Source organism: Canis lupus, chromosome 5 (genome assembly GCF_011100685.1).
Source record: "Canis lupus familiaris isolate Mischka breed German Shepherd chromosome 5, alternate assembly UU_Cfam_GSD_1.0, whole genome shotgun sequence".
NCBI lineage: Eukaryota > Metazoa > Chordata > Mammalia > Carnivora > Canidae > Canis > Canis lupus.
This window is the reverse complement of record NC_049226.1, coordinates 39,989,755-40,008,783: the sequence shown is the minus strand read 5'-3', so window position 1 is coordinate 40,008,783 and position 19,029 is coordinate 39,989,755. Positions and strand designations below refer to the sequence as shown.

General features: G+C 36.4%; 1 protein-coding gene across 13 annotated transcripts in view; it reads right to left on the bottom strand.

Annotated features, from left to right (window-relative positions):
• NCOR1 (nuclear receptor corepressor 1) overlaps window positions 1-19,029 on the bottom strand; it is a 148,847-nt gene that overhangs the window by 46,815 nt on the left and 83,003 nt on the right. For 6 of the 13 annotated variants that reach the window (XM_038537000.1, XM_038537008.1, XM_038537003.1 and 3 more), the window contains 8 exons: window positions 18,787-18,914; window positions 18,065-18,282; window positions 14,301-14,363; window positions 11,929-12,068; window positions 6,825-6,951; window positions 5,629-5,691; window positions 3,825-4,377; window positions 968-1,097 (listed from right to left, as the gene is read on the bottom strand). In XM_038537000.1, the coding sequence (XP_038392928.1) occupies window positions 968-1,097; window positions 3,825-4,377; window positions 5,629-5,691; window positions 6,825-6,951; window positions 11,929-12,068; window positions 14,301-14,363; window positions 18,065-18,282; window positions 18,787-18,914 (1,422 nt within the window). The remainder of the gene's footprint in view (window positions 1-967; window positions 1,098-3,824; window positions 4,378-5,628; window positions 5,692-6,824; window positions 6,952-11,928; window positions 12,069-14,300; window positions 14,364-18,064; window positions 18,283-18,786; window positions 18,915-19,029) is intronic. The other 7 variants (XM_038537009.1, XM_038537014.1, XM_038537004.1 and 4 more) reach the window with 6 other exon arrangements.

Below are 19,029 nucleotides of genomic sequence, written 5' to 3'. Positions count from 1 at the left end.
ATGTCCATTTGAGTATATAAATGAATGAACAAAACAAATGTTTAATGATTTTTTTTACAAGTCTATCATCAGCACACCCTTAACTTTTTACAATTATCATGTGAGACAGGAAACAAAGCTTGATCCCCTGAAGAAAAGCAAGAGCTAAAACATTACTAAGTAAAAGAGCAATATTCAAGTTTGGAATTCAGTGCCCAAAAGGAATCAAACTTGTAGAGATTATCAAAGTAAAATGTAAATAAAACTAGATTTGGAACTGTAAACTAAAGTCAGTTATAATCGCCAGAATTCATTCTAAATATCTAAAACCTAATTCTAGATTTATTCTATTACTGTCTCATAGCAAAACAAAAAAATAAAAACAAAGCTTAAGAATATTTATGGCTAGGGGATTATACTTCTTTGGTGTTTTTTTTTTTCCTGAAATGGAAATAACCATTTCAATCAACCATTACAATGAGTCCATTTGAAAAGCAATCGAGTGACAGACAGATGGATATACAAAATGGGGTATGTAAATACAGTGGAATATGATCAGTTTCAGAAAGAAAGGAGATTATGACACATGCTACAACCTGGATGAACCTTGAAGATTTTACAAGTGAAACAAGTAGTCACAAAAAGACAACTACAGTAGGATCCCACTTATATGAGGTATCTAGCCAAATTCATAGAGACAAAAAGGAGAGTGGTGGTTGTCAGGAGCTGGGGGAAGGGAGAAAAGAGAGTTCTGGTTTAATGGGAAGAGAGTTGCACTTTTCTAAGACGAAAAAGTTCAGGAGACCTATTTCACAACATGTATATATTTAACACTACTGAACTACACATAAAAACAGTTAAGATGATCAATTTTATGCTGTGTTTTTTTACAATTTTTAAAAAATCAAGTAGTGATTAAAGAAGAGAAGGTATCTTTAATGATCTTTGTTTCTCAACTTTACTTCTCTTACTCACTTTGAAAACTTACCATTGGTGGGATAACAGCAGCTCTGTGCTGAAGCTGTGGCAGGTCCAGTGGATTTGGTTTTATTGGGGATGAGACCAGTATAGATCCAGGGGGATTTAACAATGAAGGCTTTGAGTCCATAGGAAACATTCTGCAATTGGCAATAAAAAAAGATATATTAATATATTCTTAAGATTTTAAATGTACAGTCATAATTCCTTCTTTTTTTAAAGATTTTTTTAAAAAATTATTTATTTATTTATTCATGAGAGACACAGAAAGAGGGAGGCAGAGGCATAGGCAAGAGGGAGAAGCAGGTTCCATTCAGGGAGCCCGATGTGGGACGTGATCACGAATCCTGGGATCACGCCCTGAGCTGAAGGCAGACGCTCAGCCACTGAGCCACCCAGGCATCCCAAGATTTGTTTATTTTAGAGAGATAGTGGAGGCATGGAAGAAGGAAAGTGAGATAGAATCTCAAGCAGACTCTCTGCTGGGTGCAGAGCCCAAAGGGTTGGATCCCACAACCCTGAGATCACATCCTGAGCTGAAACCAAGAGTGTGACTGCACCACCCAAGAGCTCTAATCATAATTCCTTTTAAGTTAATATGTATGTGCACACACACAATATATTAACCTTAGAAGATATGTGAATAGTAAGGAAAATGGGAATCTATAACCCTAATTTTCCAAGTAAAGAAACCTACCATTGATTTATAGGTTGAAATTTATCTGAATCTAATCATCTGCATCTAACTATCCAGTCTGAACAAATTCCATTATAAAATACCAATCTACCACTAACACTGATTACAAATTAGCTACCTATTACTGGATGTGTTGCCAGGATCATAGAGTATTTTTTCAAACATCTGCCCAGTACCATTCCAAAATTGAGAATTTCATCCCAAATTCTGGGCTCCTGGTTTCTCATGAAGAGTGGAAAAAATGGCCTCACAGGACCAGCATTCCCACATGGTAACCACATACCAAATTTATAGCAGCTGCCCTTTCAAACAACATGTGCTCCTCTGTCCCCCACAGCCCTTGCCATCCTACACTCCACCTGCTTCACCCAGTTTCAGGACCTACAATGGAGTTTAGAATACCCAATATACAAAGCGGGGAGATCATATACTAGTGCTGTACCTTTCTGGCTGGATCATACTTGCCAATGTTACTGGGGGAAGATGAACATTAAAAAAATTACAAATTGATAAGAAAATTAGAAATGTATAAAAGAAAACAGCCAACCTTTAACATAAAGAATAAAGATGGTATTAAAGATGTAGAAAATTGGAAGTGTCATTTTGACAGTTTGAATGTGATGCAGACATAGAGTGTTATTCAAAGACTACCATAAATTTACAAGGAATTTCTGAATTTAAAGATTACTATCATGTTTATCTCTTAAGATAGCCCTCCTTTAAGATTACTACCATCCTAATTTTTCCCTCACTTACAAATATAGTTACCAAAACCAATATTGGAAAACACAGATATTCCTCATCTTAGATGATCAGAATTTGGCTCGCTACTGAATGGCTTATTTGCCTCTTCCGTAGAAAGGAGGGCAGGGGAGAGAAAGAGAAAAAAAAGAGTTGAATAGGGTTTCTGATTAAATTACATTTTAGTCAAATTCATTTCTAGAATTTGTGGGGTGGAGAAAGAGAAAAAAGAGCTGAATTGGGTTTCTGATTAAATGATACTTTAAACAAATTCATTTCTAGAATTTATACCAAACGTTCTACTGTGATTCTAGGTGATCCCATGTCTTTCAAGTAAAAGGAAATCCCAAGGAAAATACATATATTAAATAAAGCAGTATCTAATCCAGTAAAATAAAAATCTCTTTACTGTAATTTATATAAAAACATAAAGATAGCTTTTATATTATTAATTTAATGATTAAAAGTAGTTCTAAGGATACCTGGGTGGCTCAGTGGTTAAGCATCTCCCTTTTGCTCAGGGCATGATACTGGAGTCCCAGGATGGAGCCCCACATCAGGACCCCTACATGGGGCCTGCTTCTCCCTCTGCCTATGTCTCTGCCTCTCTCTCTCTGTCTCTCATGAATAAATAAATAAAATCTTTTTAAATAAATAAAAGTTCTACATTTGTTTAAATACATATACATATATATTTGAACTATATAATATTTTATTTACTTGTTCATGAGAGAGACAAAGACACAGGCAGAGAGGCAGACTCCCTGTGGGGAGCCAAGATGCAGGACTCAATCCCAGGACCCCGGGATCGCAACCTGAGCCAAAGGCAGGTGCTCACACAGGTGCCCCTATATTATATATATTTAAAATTACAAATATGAATAACCTAAAATTTTAACTGACATACAAAGTGATCATGATAATTACCACTTATATTTAAATTATGCTTTCTAATACATTTTCAGAACACTGAACATGTTCCTCCTCTCAACATTTTCTAACATCTAATACACAGGTACAGTAGGCCTTGCTTTGAAGCCATATGGTATCAAAGCAAAAAAGCCAACGCCTCTTGCCTCTGCCTTCACCACCACAACATACTGCTTCCAATACCAGGAATGGCAGTCATCTGTAGTTGATTTCACAACTTTTCTTAGATGAAATCCCCTTCTTTGTTACATATGGAATGCATGTAACAATCAAAATGGAAAAAAAATTATCTTCTTCATTAGAAAATAATGATCACACAATTTTTCTTGGTTATTTAAACAGATGAACATCATCATAACCCAACATGAAAAGTATGCAGACTGCCTCTAACCTGCCAATACTCATACAGGAACAATCTCTGTGGCCAGCAATGCCCCGTGACTCAGTCAGCATCCAACAGGGCCCAAAAATGGGATAATGTTAGAGAAGCAAGTCTCACCTCTGCCTCTCGGGCTCTCCATCCACATCTTCATCTGCACTGCAGGTGGCACTAGAGTCATTGTCCGACTGAGGCTCAGGCCTCTGGGTGCCTATCTGCTGGGCCACCACCAAGTCTTCGTCTCTAGGCTCTGTCTTCTCGCCCACTCTCTCCAGGTCTCTTTCTTTGGTATCACCTTCAACTTTAGACGGATTGCTCTCTGGCACCCTCATCTCCACGTCTACGGAGTCAGATTTGGCGGTCGTGGGGAGCTCAAGAACAGAAGTCCCTTCAGCACTGTGCTCCTGATGTTCAATGTCCATGGGCTCTGCTGCCTCAACGGCAATGCTGTCGTTCGCCTGTGCTTCCGCACTTTCACTTTCAACTGGTTTTGCACTTTGCACTGCCGAGGAGGGAGACGTACTGGGTGCAGGTTCTACTGTGGACTCGAGTTCAGCCCCAGGTTCAGTGTTTCCTCGAGAAGTCCCGTTGTCAGTGCTATCTCCACTGGGCTTGACAGCTTCAACTGGTGAAGGAGAAGGAGCACTTTCTGTATCAGAACTATTTTCAGCACCTTAAAGATAATGATACAGCATAAAAATCTGATAATGAACATGTTTCAGGTGGTGACAGAAGCCATGCTTGAAAGTAGCTATTTGGGACGAATGATACTCCTTGGATGGCCTCAGTGAAGTCTTAGGCCACTGGGAAGCTGGAGTGTCTGTTTACAGAGCTCTCTGAGACAGAGAGGTCAAATGGTCCTCGCCTTCTGAAACAGAAAGCGTAAAAGCTTTTAACATCTAAAAATAATTTATATGAGGGGCGCCTGGCTGGCTCAGTTGGTGGAGCTGGAGATTCAATATCAGGGTCATGAGTTCGAGCCCCACGATGGGTGTAGAAATTACTTGAATAAATAAGAATTTAAAAAAATATTTTAAAATAAATAAATATAAATAAAAATAATTTACATTAAATTTGAAAAATGAAGAAAGATGCAAAAACAAAATGAAACAAGAAACCATTCCCATAAATGGCAGCATTCTGGTTTATTTCTACCTATTTCTGTGCTTTTCCTTCTACTCAGGAGGTTTGACAGTCTCGAATAGGCCATTCAACAGGAACATAACGTGTGTTACAACTGCCTAAAATTTTAATTTTTCTGGTGGCCATGTTAAAAAAGTAAAAAGAGATAAATTAACTGTAACCGCGTATTTTATTTAACCCAATATGCCTGAAATATCTTTTTACCATGTAATCATGTGGAAATACAGTAATATACAAAACTAATAGCAAGATCTTTACCATTTTTGGTACTAAGTCTTCAAAATCTGACTATATTTTACATATTTAGAACATCTCAATTTGGACTAGCCACATTTCAAGAGTTCAACAGCCACCACATGTATCTAGTGTGGACTAGCTGGACAGCAAAGTTCTAGTGTAATGTTACAGGGACTTTTAACATTGTAACCCTGGTTTTTCCCCACATCATTGGTTTCATTTTATAAAGAGTTTTAATCTTTTACATCTTTACCTAGATATTTCAAAGGAATCACAAATTCAGTATTTCCTACACTAGACTAAATCTATGGACTCAACACATCCAAATCAGTTTCTTTTCTAGTGTTTACTATCTAATTAAACCAGAAACCTAGGAGTAATTTTTTAATCCATTCTCTCATTTATCCCCATAATCTACGTAGACAAGTATCTACGTTCAATTCACAAGTGGCAATGTAAATCCAGAAACAACTCTTCCTATCTTTCACCTCAGATTATTCTCTACGACGACGCCAGAGGGAGCTTTTTAAAAGCCAAATCTTACCAAAACTCTGCTGCTCCAGTATTCTCTTCATTCCTGCCACACCGGCCTCATTTTCCACAAAACCTCACAGAAAAAAAGCTACTTATTGTTCAAAGCCAAAACCCATTCAAAACAAAATTTAAGTTTCAAAGCCAATAACAACTTGTAGAAAAAAATAAAATGAAATCTAATATTTCTGAAACTCCTGGAAAGTATAGAACTTCCTAAGCTTAGAATATGAGTGCCTACAAAGGAACATACTTAAGCAGCTCTAATTACATACAAAATTTAAACTCTGATAATTTAAAAATAAGGCAGAACAAAAAGTGAATGAGATGGAGAAAATATTTGTGTATACAAAGCATGAACATGAATAAAATATATAAAGAGCTACTAAAATCACTGAAAATCCCAACTTCAGAAGCAGTCAATTCATAAAAGAAAACCTTAATAGTAATGCAGATTGAAATAAACTAGGGGCTTTTTTTTTTTCATTAATTAGCAAAAACTCAAAATATTTACTTTTTCAGGAAATGGTCATTAATTTATTCAAGTGACAAAAAGGATTTTGTTTCTGTTCTTAAGCTTCTTGGGCTGACGTTCTTTTCAACAGGGCTTATAGCATCAATAATTCCTTTTACATGAAATATATGACATATGTAAGTCACTGTAAATCTGAAATAAGTCCAACTCCATGCAATAAAGAGAGAAATATAATCTATGATACTAACTGGACACATAAGTATGGCAGTGATGTATACAGATGCACAGACAGCTTACTGATGTTGGACTGCCATTTTATTTATTTTTATTTTTAATTTTAATTTTTCAGAGAGAATGTGAATGGGGAGTGCAGGGGCAGAGGGAGAGAGAATCAGCCTCCATGCTTAGTAGAGCTCAATCTCATGAATCTGAGACCATGACCTGAGCTGAAATCAAGAGTCAGATGCTTAACCAACCAAGTCACTCAGGCACCCCTGGATTGCCATTTTAAAGATCTTCTGGTTGTAGGAACTGGATCATCACAGGTGCTACATAAATATTTGTTGATTAAATGAATAAATACATTGTGTTCAAGCTTAAGGTCTCTATACCATGAAAACAATGAGAATACTGTTTCTTTAATGAAGCAATTCTTAAATAGTCAAATGACTAAGCTTATAATTATATATTTGGGCTAGTGGAAGTCACAACTAAATTTAAGATTTTTAAGATACCTTCACTATCTTCTGGATTTTCTTCTTCATTAGAAGCTTCAATATCTTCATCTTCCTGAGCAGAAACAGTGGAAGCTACACTTTCACATTGGGACACATCTCGCTCTTCACGGGGCTTCCGGGAAGTCTAAAAGAGTATTAAATCAAATTATTTATGATTTAAATAACTAAAAGGGAAAAAAGTAGAACATTTTCCTATCTGAAATAACACAGAACACTGATACACACATACTAAACAAGAAGGTTGCATGTCTGACAACTACTCTGGTTAGGGTGAGGTTGCCTCAAGGTAACCACTAACTGGCCTTTTGTGTAGACAGATCACTCTTATCAAATGGATCAAGTTATATGTGGATCATTTTTGAACTTCTCGCCACCATACATGTACAAAGAGCCCAAAATCACAAAACTCCTGCTCTTCTCCCCCTCCAAATAATGTATTTTTCTAATAAACGTTATGTATGTTTTCTATTAAAAAGAAGATATTCATTGGAATGTGGAGGACCCAGAAAATTAGGTTAAGAAAAACAATAATTGCTCATAATGGCACCAGCTAGAGATTCTAAGTATATTGACACATTTGCTTTCAATCTTTTATATATGTGCATGCTTATGTTTGTGTATAGTAAATAAAACTAGAATCGCTCAATATAGTCATTTATCTTTTCTAGCCTTATATAATCATGATCTGAACATACCTCTATTTATAAATTCTTCAAAATTACTGTTATTTATTCATGATTCCATAAAGCACTCTATACCAGTAAATATTTAAAATTCTCCTATTTTAAGTTATCTAAGCAACTTTAAGCTTTGGTATTGTTAATAATGCTGCAATAACTTCCCTTTACTAATATTAAGAGTTATGATTGTGATTTTTTTTTTAAAGATTATATTTATTTATTTGAGAGAGAAAGACAGAGAGCACAAGCAGGGGGAGGGGCAGAGGGAGAAGCAGGCTTCCCACTGGGCAGGGCCAGGATCCCAGGACCCTGGGACCATGACCTGAGCCGAAGGCAGATGTCTTGCCGACTGAGCCACCCAGGTGCCCCATGATTGTGATTTCTCAAGCAACAACTAATCACTGGTGTCACCAATCATCATTAGTGTTATTGAATTTCTTTTACTATGAGGACAAATTCCCTTTTTAACAGGATTTTCCATGTATTTACATAAAACTGCTCATTCTTCTACTGAGATCACCTTATCTGTAAAAGCATATGTGTATCTATTTAGGTGTAAGACATCAGCCATTTATCATATTTATAATCTCATGTTGCTAACTATGAAACTTAAGGTCTCCTGTCTCTGTAGACCTGAGGATCCCTGCCCTGGCACTGCTCTGTTCTCTGCCTCTTACTGAGCCTATAACTTCACCAGACTTCAGCTGTGGGCCTCTCCCAGGGACACTCCTCACAGCAGAAAAGAAATCATTGCTATCCCAATTGTTAAAATTACCAGTATTCTTATTCTGTTTATTTTTTCCTCATTCTTAGTTTACATAAATGAATACACTAGTACGATCCAACCTAAAGCATTAACTAAGTCAAGAGAAAAAAAAATAACGGCCCAGGGTTAGTTACAGAATTAGGTGTAATTCTGAGGCTAAAAAAATTCATCACTATGTTCCTAGCAGGAATGCAAGGGGAAAATCCTCTGGCTACACTCTTAAAAGCTTTAAGAAGACTGCATAAAGGCTGCAGTATTTTTAGGGGTTAGATAATAGCTATTATAGGGATTTTTCCAGTGGCGAAGCTATATCCCTCCTTTGCTAAGGACTACCCATTCTGTTTGGTATTTCCACTGATGAATATAGAAGAGACAATGTTTTACCATTACCATGCGACATTCCAAGCATTTTCTTCACTATATGATAGCGAAATTAATTACATTAATTTTCAATGTAATAAGTCAAGCCTCAGAAATATAACTCCTATATATATATATAGCACTGCATTTTGATAGTAGATATTTGTCATCTACTTGTCCTTGTCTTAAAATCCTTTTAAAAATGATAAAATACTCTAAAAAACAGAAGCATACTGTCCCCGTCATTTCAATTGTTATTAAATGTTATTAAAACAGGGCAGCCTGGGTGGCTCAGCGGTTTAGCGCCACCTTCAGCCCAGGGCCTGATCCTGGAGACCCAGGGTCGAGTCCCACATCTGGCTCCCTGCATGGAGCCTGCTTCTCCCTCTGTCTGTGTCTCTGCCTCTCTCTCTCTGTGTCTCTCATGAAAAAATGAATAAAATCTAAAAAAAAAAAAAAAAAAAAGTTATTAAAATGATTAGAACAAGAAGTTTTAAAGACACTTGTGATGGTTAATTATATGTGTCAACTTGGCTGGGCCACAGCACCCAGATATTTGGTCAAATATTATCCTGGATGTTTCTGTGCAGGTGTTTTTTTAGATGAGATTAACAATTCAACCAGCAGACTTCTGAGCAAAGCAGATGACCCTCCAGAATGTGGGGGTGGGGGTGCTTCACCCAATCAATTGATGGCCTTAATAGAACTAAGACTGACAGGTCCCTGCTCTCCCCCTCACCCCACCCTCCAGCAAGAAGAGGATCTGTCAGCAGATCACCTCTGAACTTCAGCCACAATTCTTCTATGAGTCTCCAGCCTGCCAGCCTACATCATCAGATCCAAATGTCCACAATCACATAAGCCAATTTCTTAAAATAAATCACTCACTCATATATTCTCTCCCTACACACACACACACGTGCCGTTGGTTTGTTTCTCTGGAGAACCCTGACTTATCTTTTAAAAACATGTCTGCTTCACTCTTTATTTGATTTTCTCTCTAAACATTTTCAGTGGTATTTGCTGAAGTCCAGTCTCTTGTCAATAGACTCTTTGTCACTACTTTTTTTCCTTTGATTTAGTTGCTACAACACATCTCTAAACTTTACACATTTTCATTTTTGTTAAAAGGCATATAACTTTTTAAATCAATGCTATACGTTATATATATATATATATATTTACTAAAAGTTCAAACCCTAACAAATTTAAATATCTACCCTTTTATTACCCATTCTATCATTCTTCAGTGAGTCTCAAATTTTTTTGTCTAAGGATACAACACTCTTAAAAAGCATTCAAGACCCTAAGGAGGTTCTATTCTATATATATATATACACATATATGTATGTGTATATATATATATATATAGAGAGAGAGGTATTTACTATATTTGAATTAAAAAGACTTAAAATATTTATTAATTCATTTAAAAATAATAAACCCATTAGAAGTCAACATAAAAAATATTTTTAATAAAAATACCTACATTCTACAACAGAAGGATAATTTAGTGAAAAGGTAGCATTTTTTTCTGTTTTCAAAAATTCCTTTTAATATCTACCTTCACAGAAAACAGCACAATTCTTAAATGTGCTTCTAGATATAACCTAATCTGCAGACATAATACTGTTTTTTTTGTTTTTGTTTTTAATTTTTATTTTTTCATAATACTGTTTTGGCTGACATATATACATTAAAAAAAAGTCTGGGAGCGCCTTGCTGGCTTAGTCAGTAGAGCATGTGACTTAATCTCAGGATTGTAAAAAAAAAAAAAAAAAAAAAAAAAATCTCAGGATTGTGAGTTCAAGCCCCACATTAGGTGTGGAGCCTACTACAAAAAATATAAAGTCTGGCCTCACAGAGATATGTAGTTGAAAAGGAAAGCATATTTTAACAGTTTTTTCAAATGAACATGGATATTATTCTTTGATATTATACCAAAACTCAGCAAGTAGTCATCTCTTACATGGTAACTGCAATATGAAATCTGAAGCCATATCAATAAATTTTTTGTACTCTATTAAAATCCATCTATCTTGATGGTATATTAAAAATACTCTATAGATCTTTTATCCATCCATACATGATATCCATTGTGACATCACAAATTGGTCATTTGGAAATTACAGAGTTACATAGATATTTCAAATTTGCATACATTTCACTATATATCAAAATATCACATTAACTATTATTACCACTGATCTCATCAGAAAAGTCTTTGAGTATTAGGAAGATATTAAGCTTACGGTGAGGGACAAATTTTCCAAAATACTAATTTTTGCTTAAAAACTCAAAATTTAAAAGTGGCAACAAATACTTCTGCTTGCTTTCTTTGAAAGACAGTCTCACTCATTTTCATGAAAATGTCTGCCAAGGATCCAAGTCTGCAAAATCATAGTTTTTCTGTTATTCTTCCAAATAAAGCTGACACTATTAAAAAAGGGAGGCTAGTTCAGCTTGGAAGTCAAACAACTACAAAAGAACTTTCCTTTGACAGGTCCAGCATACTTTGGTATGGAGCAGAAGGGCTTTATGCACACTTTTCATTTCATCACACCCATGTACTCAAGGGTCAAGATTTAATAAAGCTAATTTTTATTGCTTCACCAAGGACAAGTGAAATTGGCATATTTGTTGTTAAACGGCAAATGCCTGGAGATGAAGAATACGTGGAGTATTTATTTAGCACAGTGGTGCCCTGCCATGATTCATGCTAAGGCATCAGCATTTTTTTCTCACCACTCCTTGACACTAACCAGGCAAATCTAACACAGTGGGGGAAAAAAGCAACATCTTAATATTTTTATTAATATTTTAAAACAAAAACAGTTTTGATCTCATGGAATCCTCAAAGAGCTCAGTGGACATTGAAAACATTGGAACCTCCTCTTAAGGAATTTTCAACAATTTATACTTTCTGGTTTTTAATATTTACCTCAGGGACTCTTCCTCTCTAAGAAAATGCTTTTAATATGCCATTATTAATTCATTCAACACGGTCAACAGAACTCCAACTAAACTTTTCAATTCAAACTCCAAAATGTTTATAGTTTTCAAATCTAATCTATGGTCATTCAAAAGTATGAACTGTCATTACTACTAACACGAATTTTGCTCCTTGGGCAGTAATCAGAGAAGAAGTCAACTTGTGCCAAGGCACTAGCATATAAATAAAAATACAAGGTATAGAAACGTTTCTCTCAAAACCAGTATTTGAAGCTCAAAAACAAAACAAAATAAAAACTATCAGTAAAAATGAATAAAGGCTCACTACCTCTGATATACTCACTTTCTGTTTATGCTGCTGTAAAAGGTTGTCAAGATTGTGTCGCCTTTTATAGTTAAAATAGAAGTTTTTACATTGCGCTTCACTTTTAGTTCCCACCATTTTGGCAATTGCTGCCCAGTTACGACCATGTTCTACAAGACCTATATTTGAAAAACAGACCATAAATTGAACAACATGTGATAAAGCAAACAAGAGAAATAGTAAAATCAAGTTAACTACAGTATTCACAATCATTAACACTAAAAATGTGTTTTCAATTATTGATAAATTTTAATACTTAAATATGCATTGACAGGCAACTGACCACTCTATTTTGCCACCCAAATTTAAAACCTGATCATTAATGGGAGGGCTCAACTTTATCCATGTTACATATCTCCCAGAGAGCTAGGACAATGTTGGACCCACGGTAACAACTCAAACACTTGTAAAACTGAGTGATTAGATACTTCTAAGTCTTTGGAAACAGTATATCAATATAAAGCTAATAAGATAATCACATAAATATTTAACACAAAATAAAGATATATAGGACTACATTTATAAACAGCATGTCTTCAATCCATTCACAATCAAGAAATGCTCTCAAAAAAATTAACCAGTTTTTAAAAAAAAAAGGAAAAACCAGGGATCCCTGGGTGGCGCAGCGGTTTAGCGCCTGCCTTTGGCCCAGGGCGTGATCCTGGAGACCCGGGATCGAATCCCACGTCAGGCTCCTGGTGCATGGAGCCTGCTTCTCCCTCTGCCTGTGTCTCTGCCTCTCTCTCTCTCTCTATGACTCATAAATAAATTTAAAAAATTAAAAAAAAAAAAAAAAGGAAAAACCTGTAGTAATATAATGCGTCACAGAAATCTATGCAATCCAACACTTTTTAATCAGTAACATATATACATACACACACCAATGTGCAAGGAATATGGGTATATAAATGCGCATAAACACAGAGAGCTATACAGACAGGGATATACTTTAGATATCTGCTCCAATGTATCTGAGCAGGAGTTTCTAGTACAAATTTAACAATTTATAGAAAAAAATGAGTTTTTCAAGGTTAATGTGAGTAGCTTTCCTTAACAATGACAATTAGAAGGTCACTTCCAAATCCTTCTGACCCATGAACAGAGGTGAGAAGAGTGGAAACTAAATAGTCCTATGAAAGTCTTATCTACCTGAAAGAGATCACACTATGATGTAGCTAATATCTACTTACTCTACTATGACATTCTGATAATTAGATGAGAATAAATGTGAATCTTTTCTTCTTAAATGTGAGTCTTTTAAAAAGTTATACATGTAATCATGACAAATCACAAACTTGCTAATCATGGCAAATAAAATCAAACAAAAATATTTTGAACAAAGAACATGTTAAACTGCCATATTTTTGGTAAAGTTGGTTTATAGGACTCTCAAATGTATCATTCATTAACTATTAAACAGAAAATAAATCTGAAATATATCGCTAAAAGGTCAATTTATTTACAATAATTTCTTTTTGTAAGATTTTATTTATTTATTTGGGAGTGAGAGAGCACAAGCAGCAGGAGTGAGAAGCAGACTCCCCACTCAGACGTGGGGCTCAGCCATGACCTGAGCCGAAGGCAGACACACTCAACTGACTGAGCCACCCAGGTGCCCCTACAATAATTTCTACTTAGAACTATAAGGAAATACTTAACTCCCAAGAGCTGGCTAATCTTTCTCAAAATTATTTCATTTAAAACACAAATGATTTTTTATTTATAAACCAATTACTTATCCTATTAGAAATTTTACTTCAATTTCGAATTACACTATGTTAATAAGCAACAACAGAAAAATGCAAGATTCATAATGTTGCAGAGTAAGATCAGAGCCACATACTGATGAGTGGGAAAAGACAAAGTTTAAACCTTTGTCTAGCTCCAAAGTTCATGCCCTCATCTCTGAATAGCAGTGCAATTTCTTACCAGTTTACAGCCAAATGCCTTACCAAATATAAACCGAGAAGATATGTACCACACTATTAACATTCCAACTTTTAAGTAATTGAAAATATAGACTGTTTATATTAAAATACCCTCCAAAACATTTAATCACAGCTATTCTAACAAAATGCTTTCTAACAAAATGACATTCAAAATAAAACTGTGCAGAGAATATTAAATCCCTCAAAAGTGGGCCTCTTAAGCAAGGCACAGCGGGGTTACCTGAGAGGGGACCATTCCATCAGAAAGAATTCAAGTCTATCTCCAAATTCTATTTACCACCAAAGAACATTCTTTTTTTAATTAAAAAAAAAATTAGTTCCATCTGAGTTATTAGTAATAACCCTGAAAACCCCAACCCAATCCAACCAAAACCCCGAAGAACCTAAAGTACTATCACTTGCCTTTTTTAGCGACTTCCATTTCTTCTTCTGTCCATCGAGAGGTTTCTACAGGCTCTGTGGAAACTGAAATAAAGAGAGAACACCCAGTAAGGCAGGGAAAAATTAAGCTCATTCACAGATTATATGGCACCGACCTGTTTATCTGACATAAAGTCTTTCTGAAGCAGTAGGTGAAAGAAATGATGGAGAGGATGGTGGCAGGCTCTCCCCAACCTATTAAGGGGGAATAGTTAGGGCCTCTCAGTGTTAGGATCTTTCTTAATGTTCTTTGAAGTTCCACCCATGTCTACATGTTTGAACACCATTAGTTTATTTTCTATGAAGTCCCACTTCACTCAGTGTGTTCCCACATATTCAAGTTCCATCTCTCTTCTCCTGAAGTGTCAAGGGAAGAAACAACCCTCCCTCTTCCTATCCAGATACGGTGCTTTCTTGCTCTTTGAATTCCCCATCTTTTCCTCACTCCTGGAGGCCCTATGCTCATCCTCAGTGCCTGATACCTAGTAAACACAGATGGATCATTTTCTCTTCTACATTAGAATGAAAATTAAGACTACGAGGCATGAAATAAAGTCCTGCCATATTCTCCTCAACTAATAGTATTATCACCCACCCAGTACTCGAATTAACAGTCTCCTCAGACCAACTTTTTAATCCTTCCATTTACTACTGACATGCAATGATGTGTGTCAGTACTAATCTCCTGAATCCACCCTCCTCTTGCCTGGGCCATGGCATGCAGAGTAACGCCCTTCTAGCTGGTCTCTCTGCCTCCATCCTTCACTCTTTCCAACCTGACCTCCACACTGTCACTAGTTCACTTTCTAAAGCACCAATGTGGGGCAATCCAGGTGGCTCAGCAGTTTAGCACTGCCTTCAGCCCAGGGCTTGATCCTGGAGACCCAGGATCAAGTCCCACGTCAGGCTCCCTGCATGGAGCCTGCTTCTCCCTCTGCCTATGTCTCTGCCTCTCTATCTGTGTCTCTCATGGATAAATAAATAAAAAAATCTTAAAAAAGAAAAATAAAGCACCAATCTGTTTACAGTGTTCTTCTACTTAAAAACCTCTGTAAGCTCCCACTTTGTAAGCAAAGCAGGATACAATTCAAATGGTCCATCATGACCTGCCCCCACGTGCTTGTCTTGTTATTTTCCTTGCATTCTTCTTGCCATCCCTAGAACCTAACTTCTTTATGTAAAACTGGTACCACTGAGTCAATTAATACAAACATCGTTAACATGATCCCTCTATAAACTAAAGAGACAATACTCAGTGAAAGAGAAAAATGCTTGGACCCTTAGACCTAGTATTCCCTTAGCTAAGAATTTATTCCTATAAAAAATAATTTAACAGAAAGAAAATGTTATGTGAATTAAGATTTGTTTTGTCCTTACAGTGCTATCTGTATTAGTTTAAAGACAAGGGGGCAGAGGACAGCCTAATCGTTCACAACAGGGAATAGTTCAAGAAATCATGGGATGCCAGAGTGGCTCAGCGGTTGAGTGTCTACCTTCGGCTCACGGCATGATCCCAGAGTCCCAGGATCGAGACCCACACTGGGGTCTCCCAACTTCTCCCTCTGCCTATGTCTCTGCCTCTCTCTATGTGTCTCTCATGAATAAATAAATAAAATCTTTAAAAAAAAAATTGTGCCTCAGGGAACATGAGGCCAACATTTCACAGCCAACAAAAAATAAAAATGAAGATCACTTAGAAACTAGAATATATTTATATAATATATGTCAAGTTAAAACATCAGACAAAGTGGCATGTACACTAAGATTACAACTAAGTAAAAAGAAAAACGGGTGTATAGATAGCAAGATTCGGGCAGATCTTTTTCAAAAGACATTGATATTAAAGTTTAAAAACTTTAAAGGCCATGAATACGTAAAAGTTTCACTATCTGCAAATGACATGATACTATATACAGAAAACTCAAAAGACTGCTTGAACTGATAAACAAATTTAGCCAAGTTGCAGCATACAAAAATCAACATACAGAAATCTGTTGCATTTCTATACACCAATAATGAAACAGCAGAAAGAGAAAATAAGAAAACAATCCCATTTACAACTGCACCAAAAATAAAGATACCTAGGAATAAACCTAATCAAAGGGTAAAAGATCTGTACTCTGAAAACTATAAAACACTGATGAAATTCAAGACAACACAAAGAAATGGAGAAACACTCCATGCTCACTGATTGGAAGAATATTGTTAAAATGCCTATACTGCCCAAAGCAATCTACCCATTCAATGCAATCCCTATCAAAATACCAACAGCAATTTTCATAGAACTAGAGCAAACAATCCTAAAATTTGTATGGACCTAAAAAAGACCTTGAACAGTCAAAGCAATCTTGAAAAAGGAAAACAAAATTGGAGGCATCACAATTCCTGACTTCAAGTTATACTACAAAGCTGTAATCATTAAAACAATATGGTACTGACACAAAAATAGACACACAGATCAATGGAACAGAAGAGAATATCCAGAAATAAACACACAATTACATGATCAACTAATCTTCGACAAAGCAGTAAAGAATACTCAATAGGACGAAGACAGTCTCTTCAACAAATGCTGTTGGGAAAACTAGACAGCAACATACAAAAGAATGGACCAGTTTCTTACATCAAACACAAAAATAAATTAAAAATGGATTAAAGGCCTAAATATGAGACATGAAACCAAAAAAAATCCTAGAAAAAAGCACAGGCAGTAATTTCTCTTGACATTGGCTGTAGTAATGTTTTTCTAGATAGGTCCCTTGAGGCAAGGGAAAAAGGAAAAATAAACTACTGGGACTACAACATCAAAATAGAAAGCTTCTGGGGCACTTGGGTGGCTCAGTTAAGTGTCTGGCTCTTGGTTTTGGCTCAGGTCATGATCTCAGGGTTGTGAGATCAAGCCCCATGTCAGGCTCTGCACTGGGTATGGAGCTGCTTGGGATTTTCTCTCTCTCTCTCTCTCTGCCTCTCATGCTAAAAAAATTTAAGTTAAATTTTAAAAATAAATAAAATAAAAAGGTTCTGCATAATGAAGGAAACAACAAAAGCTAGAGTATAATACTAAGTGAAGTCAGTCAGAGAAAGACAAATACCATATGATTTCACTCATATGTGGAATTTAACAAACAAAGCAAACAAGCAAAGGGAAAAAAAGAGAAACAAACGGACTTCTAACTCTAGAGAACAAACTGGTGGTCACCAGAGGGGAGCTGGGTTGGGGGACTGAAACAAGTGATGGGGATTAAGGAGTATACTTGTCATGATGAGCACCAGGTGATTAAAAGAAAACTTAAAAAAAAAAAAAAAAAAACGTAAGTAAGTAAGTAAGTAAGTGTAGGGACGCCTAGGTGGCTCAGCAGTTGAGTGTCTGCCTTTGGCTCAGAGCGTGATACCCCCAGAATCTCAAGGATCAAGTCCCACATCGGGCTTCCTGCATGGAGCCTGCTTCTCCCTCTGCCTATGTCTGTCTGTCTGTCTCTCTCTCTCTCTCTCATAAATAAATAAATAAATAAATAAATAAATAAATAAATAAATAAATAAATAAATAAAAGATAGATAAATAAATAAATAAATAAATAAATAAATAAATAAATAAATAAATAAAGTCTTAAAAAAAAGGTGTGAAGGCCACACTTTCAGATTATGTCTAGGTTGTCAACATCCAAGGACCCTCCTACTCTACCCTGGTACCACAACAGAATCCCGCACAAAATTCTGGCCTGTCCACTCCCATCCTGCCTACTCACTGGGCTCTGGTGGCGGTGGCAGAGGCGGCGGGGGCTCCTCGGTAGCTGCAGCGGCTGCAGCACTGGCCGCCGCAGCTTCGTTGGTCATGGACCTGGTGATCCGGCCCTTTCTGCGGCCCTGACTGTTGGCGGTCTTTCGTCCCCGGGGCGTGGCCTGTTCTCTCTCTTCCGTTTCTTCTGCTGTACCTTCCGTCTTGTCCTTTTCCTTGGTGTTCTCTCTGGAAACAAGAGCAGACAAAAATCTTGTGCAATTTAGAACTATACATGCCTCTAAGAAGATTATGGACATGATACTAAATAAGAGAGAGAGGCAGAGACACAGGAGGAGAGAGAAGCAGGCTCCATGCCGGGAGCCCCACGTGGGACTCGATCCCAGGACTCTAGGATTGCACCCTGGGCCAAAGGCAGGCACTAAACCGCTGAGCCATCCAGGGATGGGATGCCCGGAACAGTACATATCTTATGTACTTTTGCATCCTCCATACATCACTAAAAATGAATGATTAATAGAAATTTTAGGAAAAAAGTACAAATCAAGATAGGACAGTTCCATATGAGCAGAACCACTGACCAGATGGGAGTTTAAATGTCTCACTTGAACAACTGATGGCTTAACAACTAAAAAAACACCCCATTCATTCTTTTATCTAAAATTTTATACCTCTGAGAGTCAGTAGGCTCATGATTTAAAAATAAGACTAATATCTAATCATTTAACTCACTTAGAGTCCTCCTTTTCATCTTTTTCTTCTTCATCTTTCTTTTCTTCTTCTTTTTTTTCTGTTTTTTCTGCTTTATCTTCTTCTTTTTCTTCTACTTTTTCTTCTTGTGAGGGTCGGGCAATTTGCTGCTGGAATGAACCATAATTTGTCAAATTTAACATTAAAAGAAACAGCTCCTCAAATTGTGATGACCAACTACAGTAAATATCTTTGCAAAAAAAGTAATGAACAACTTACTGATCA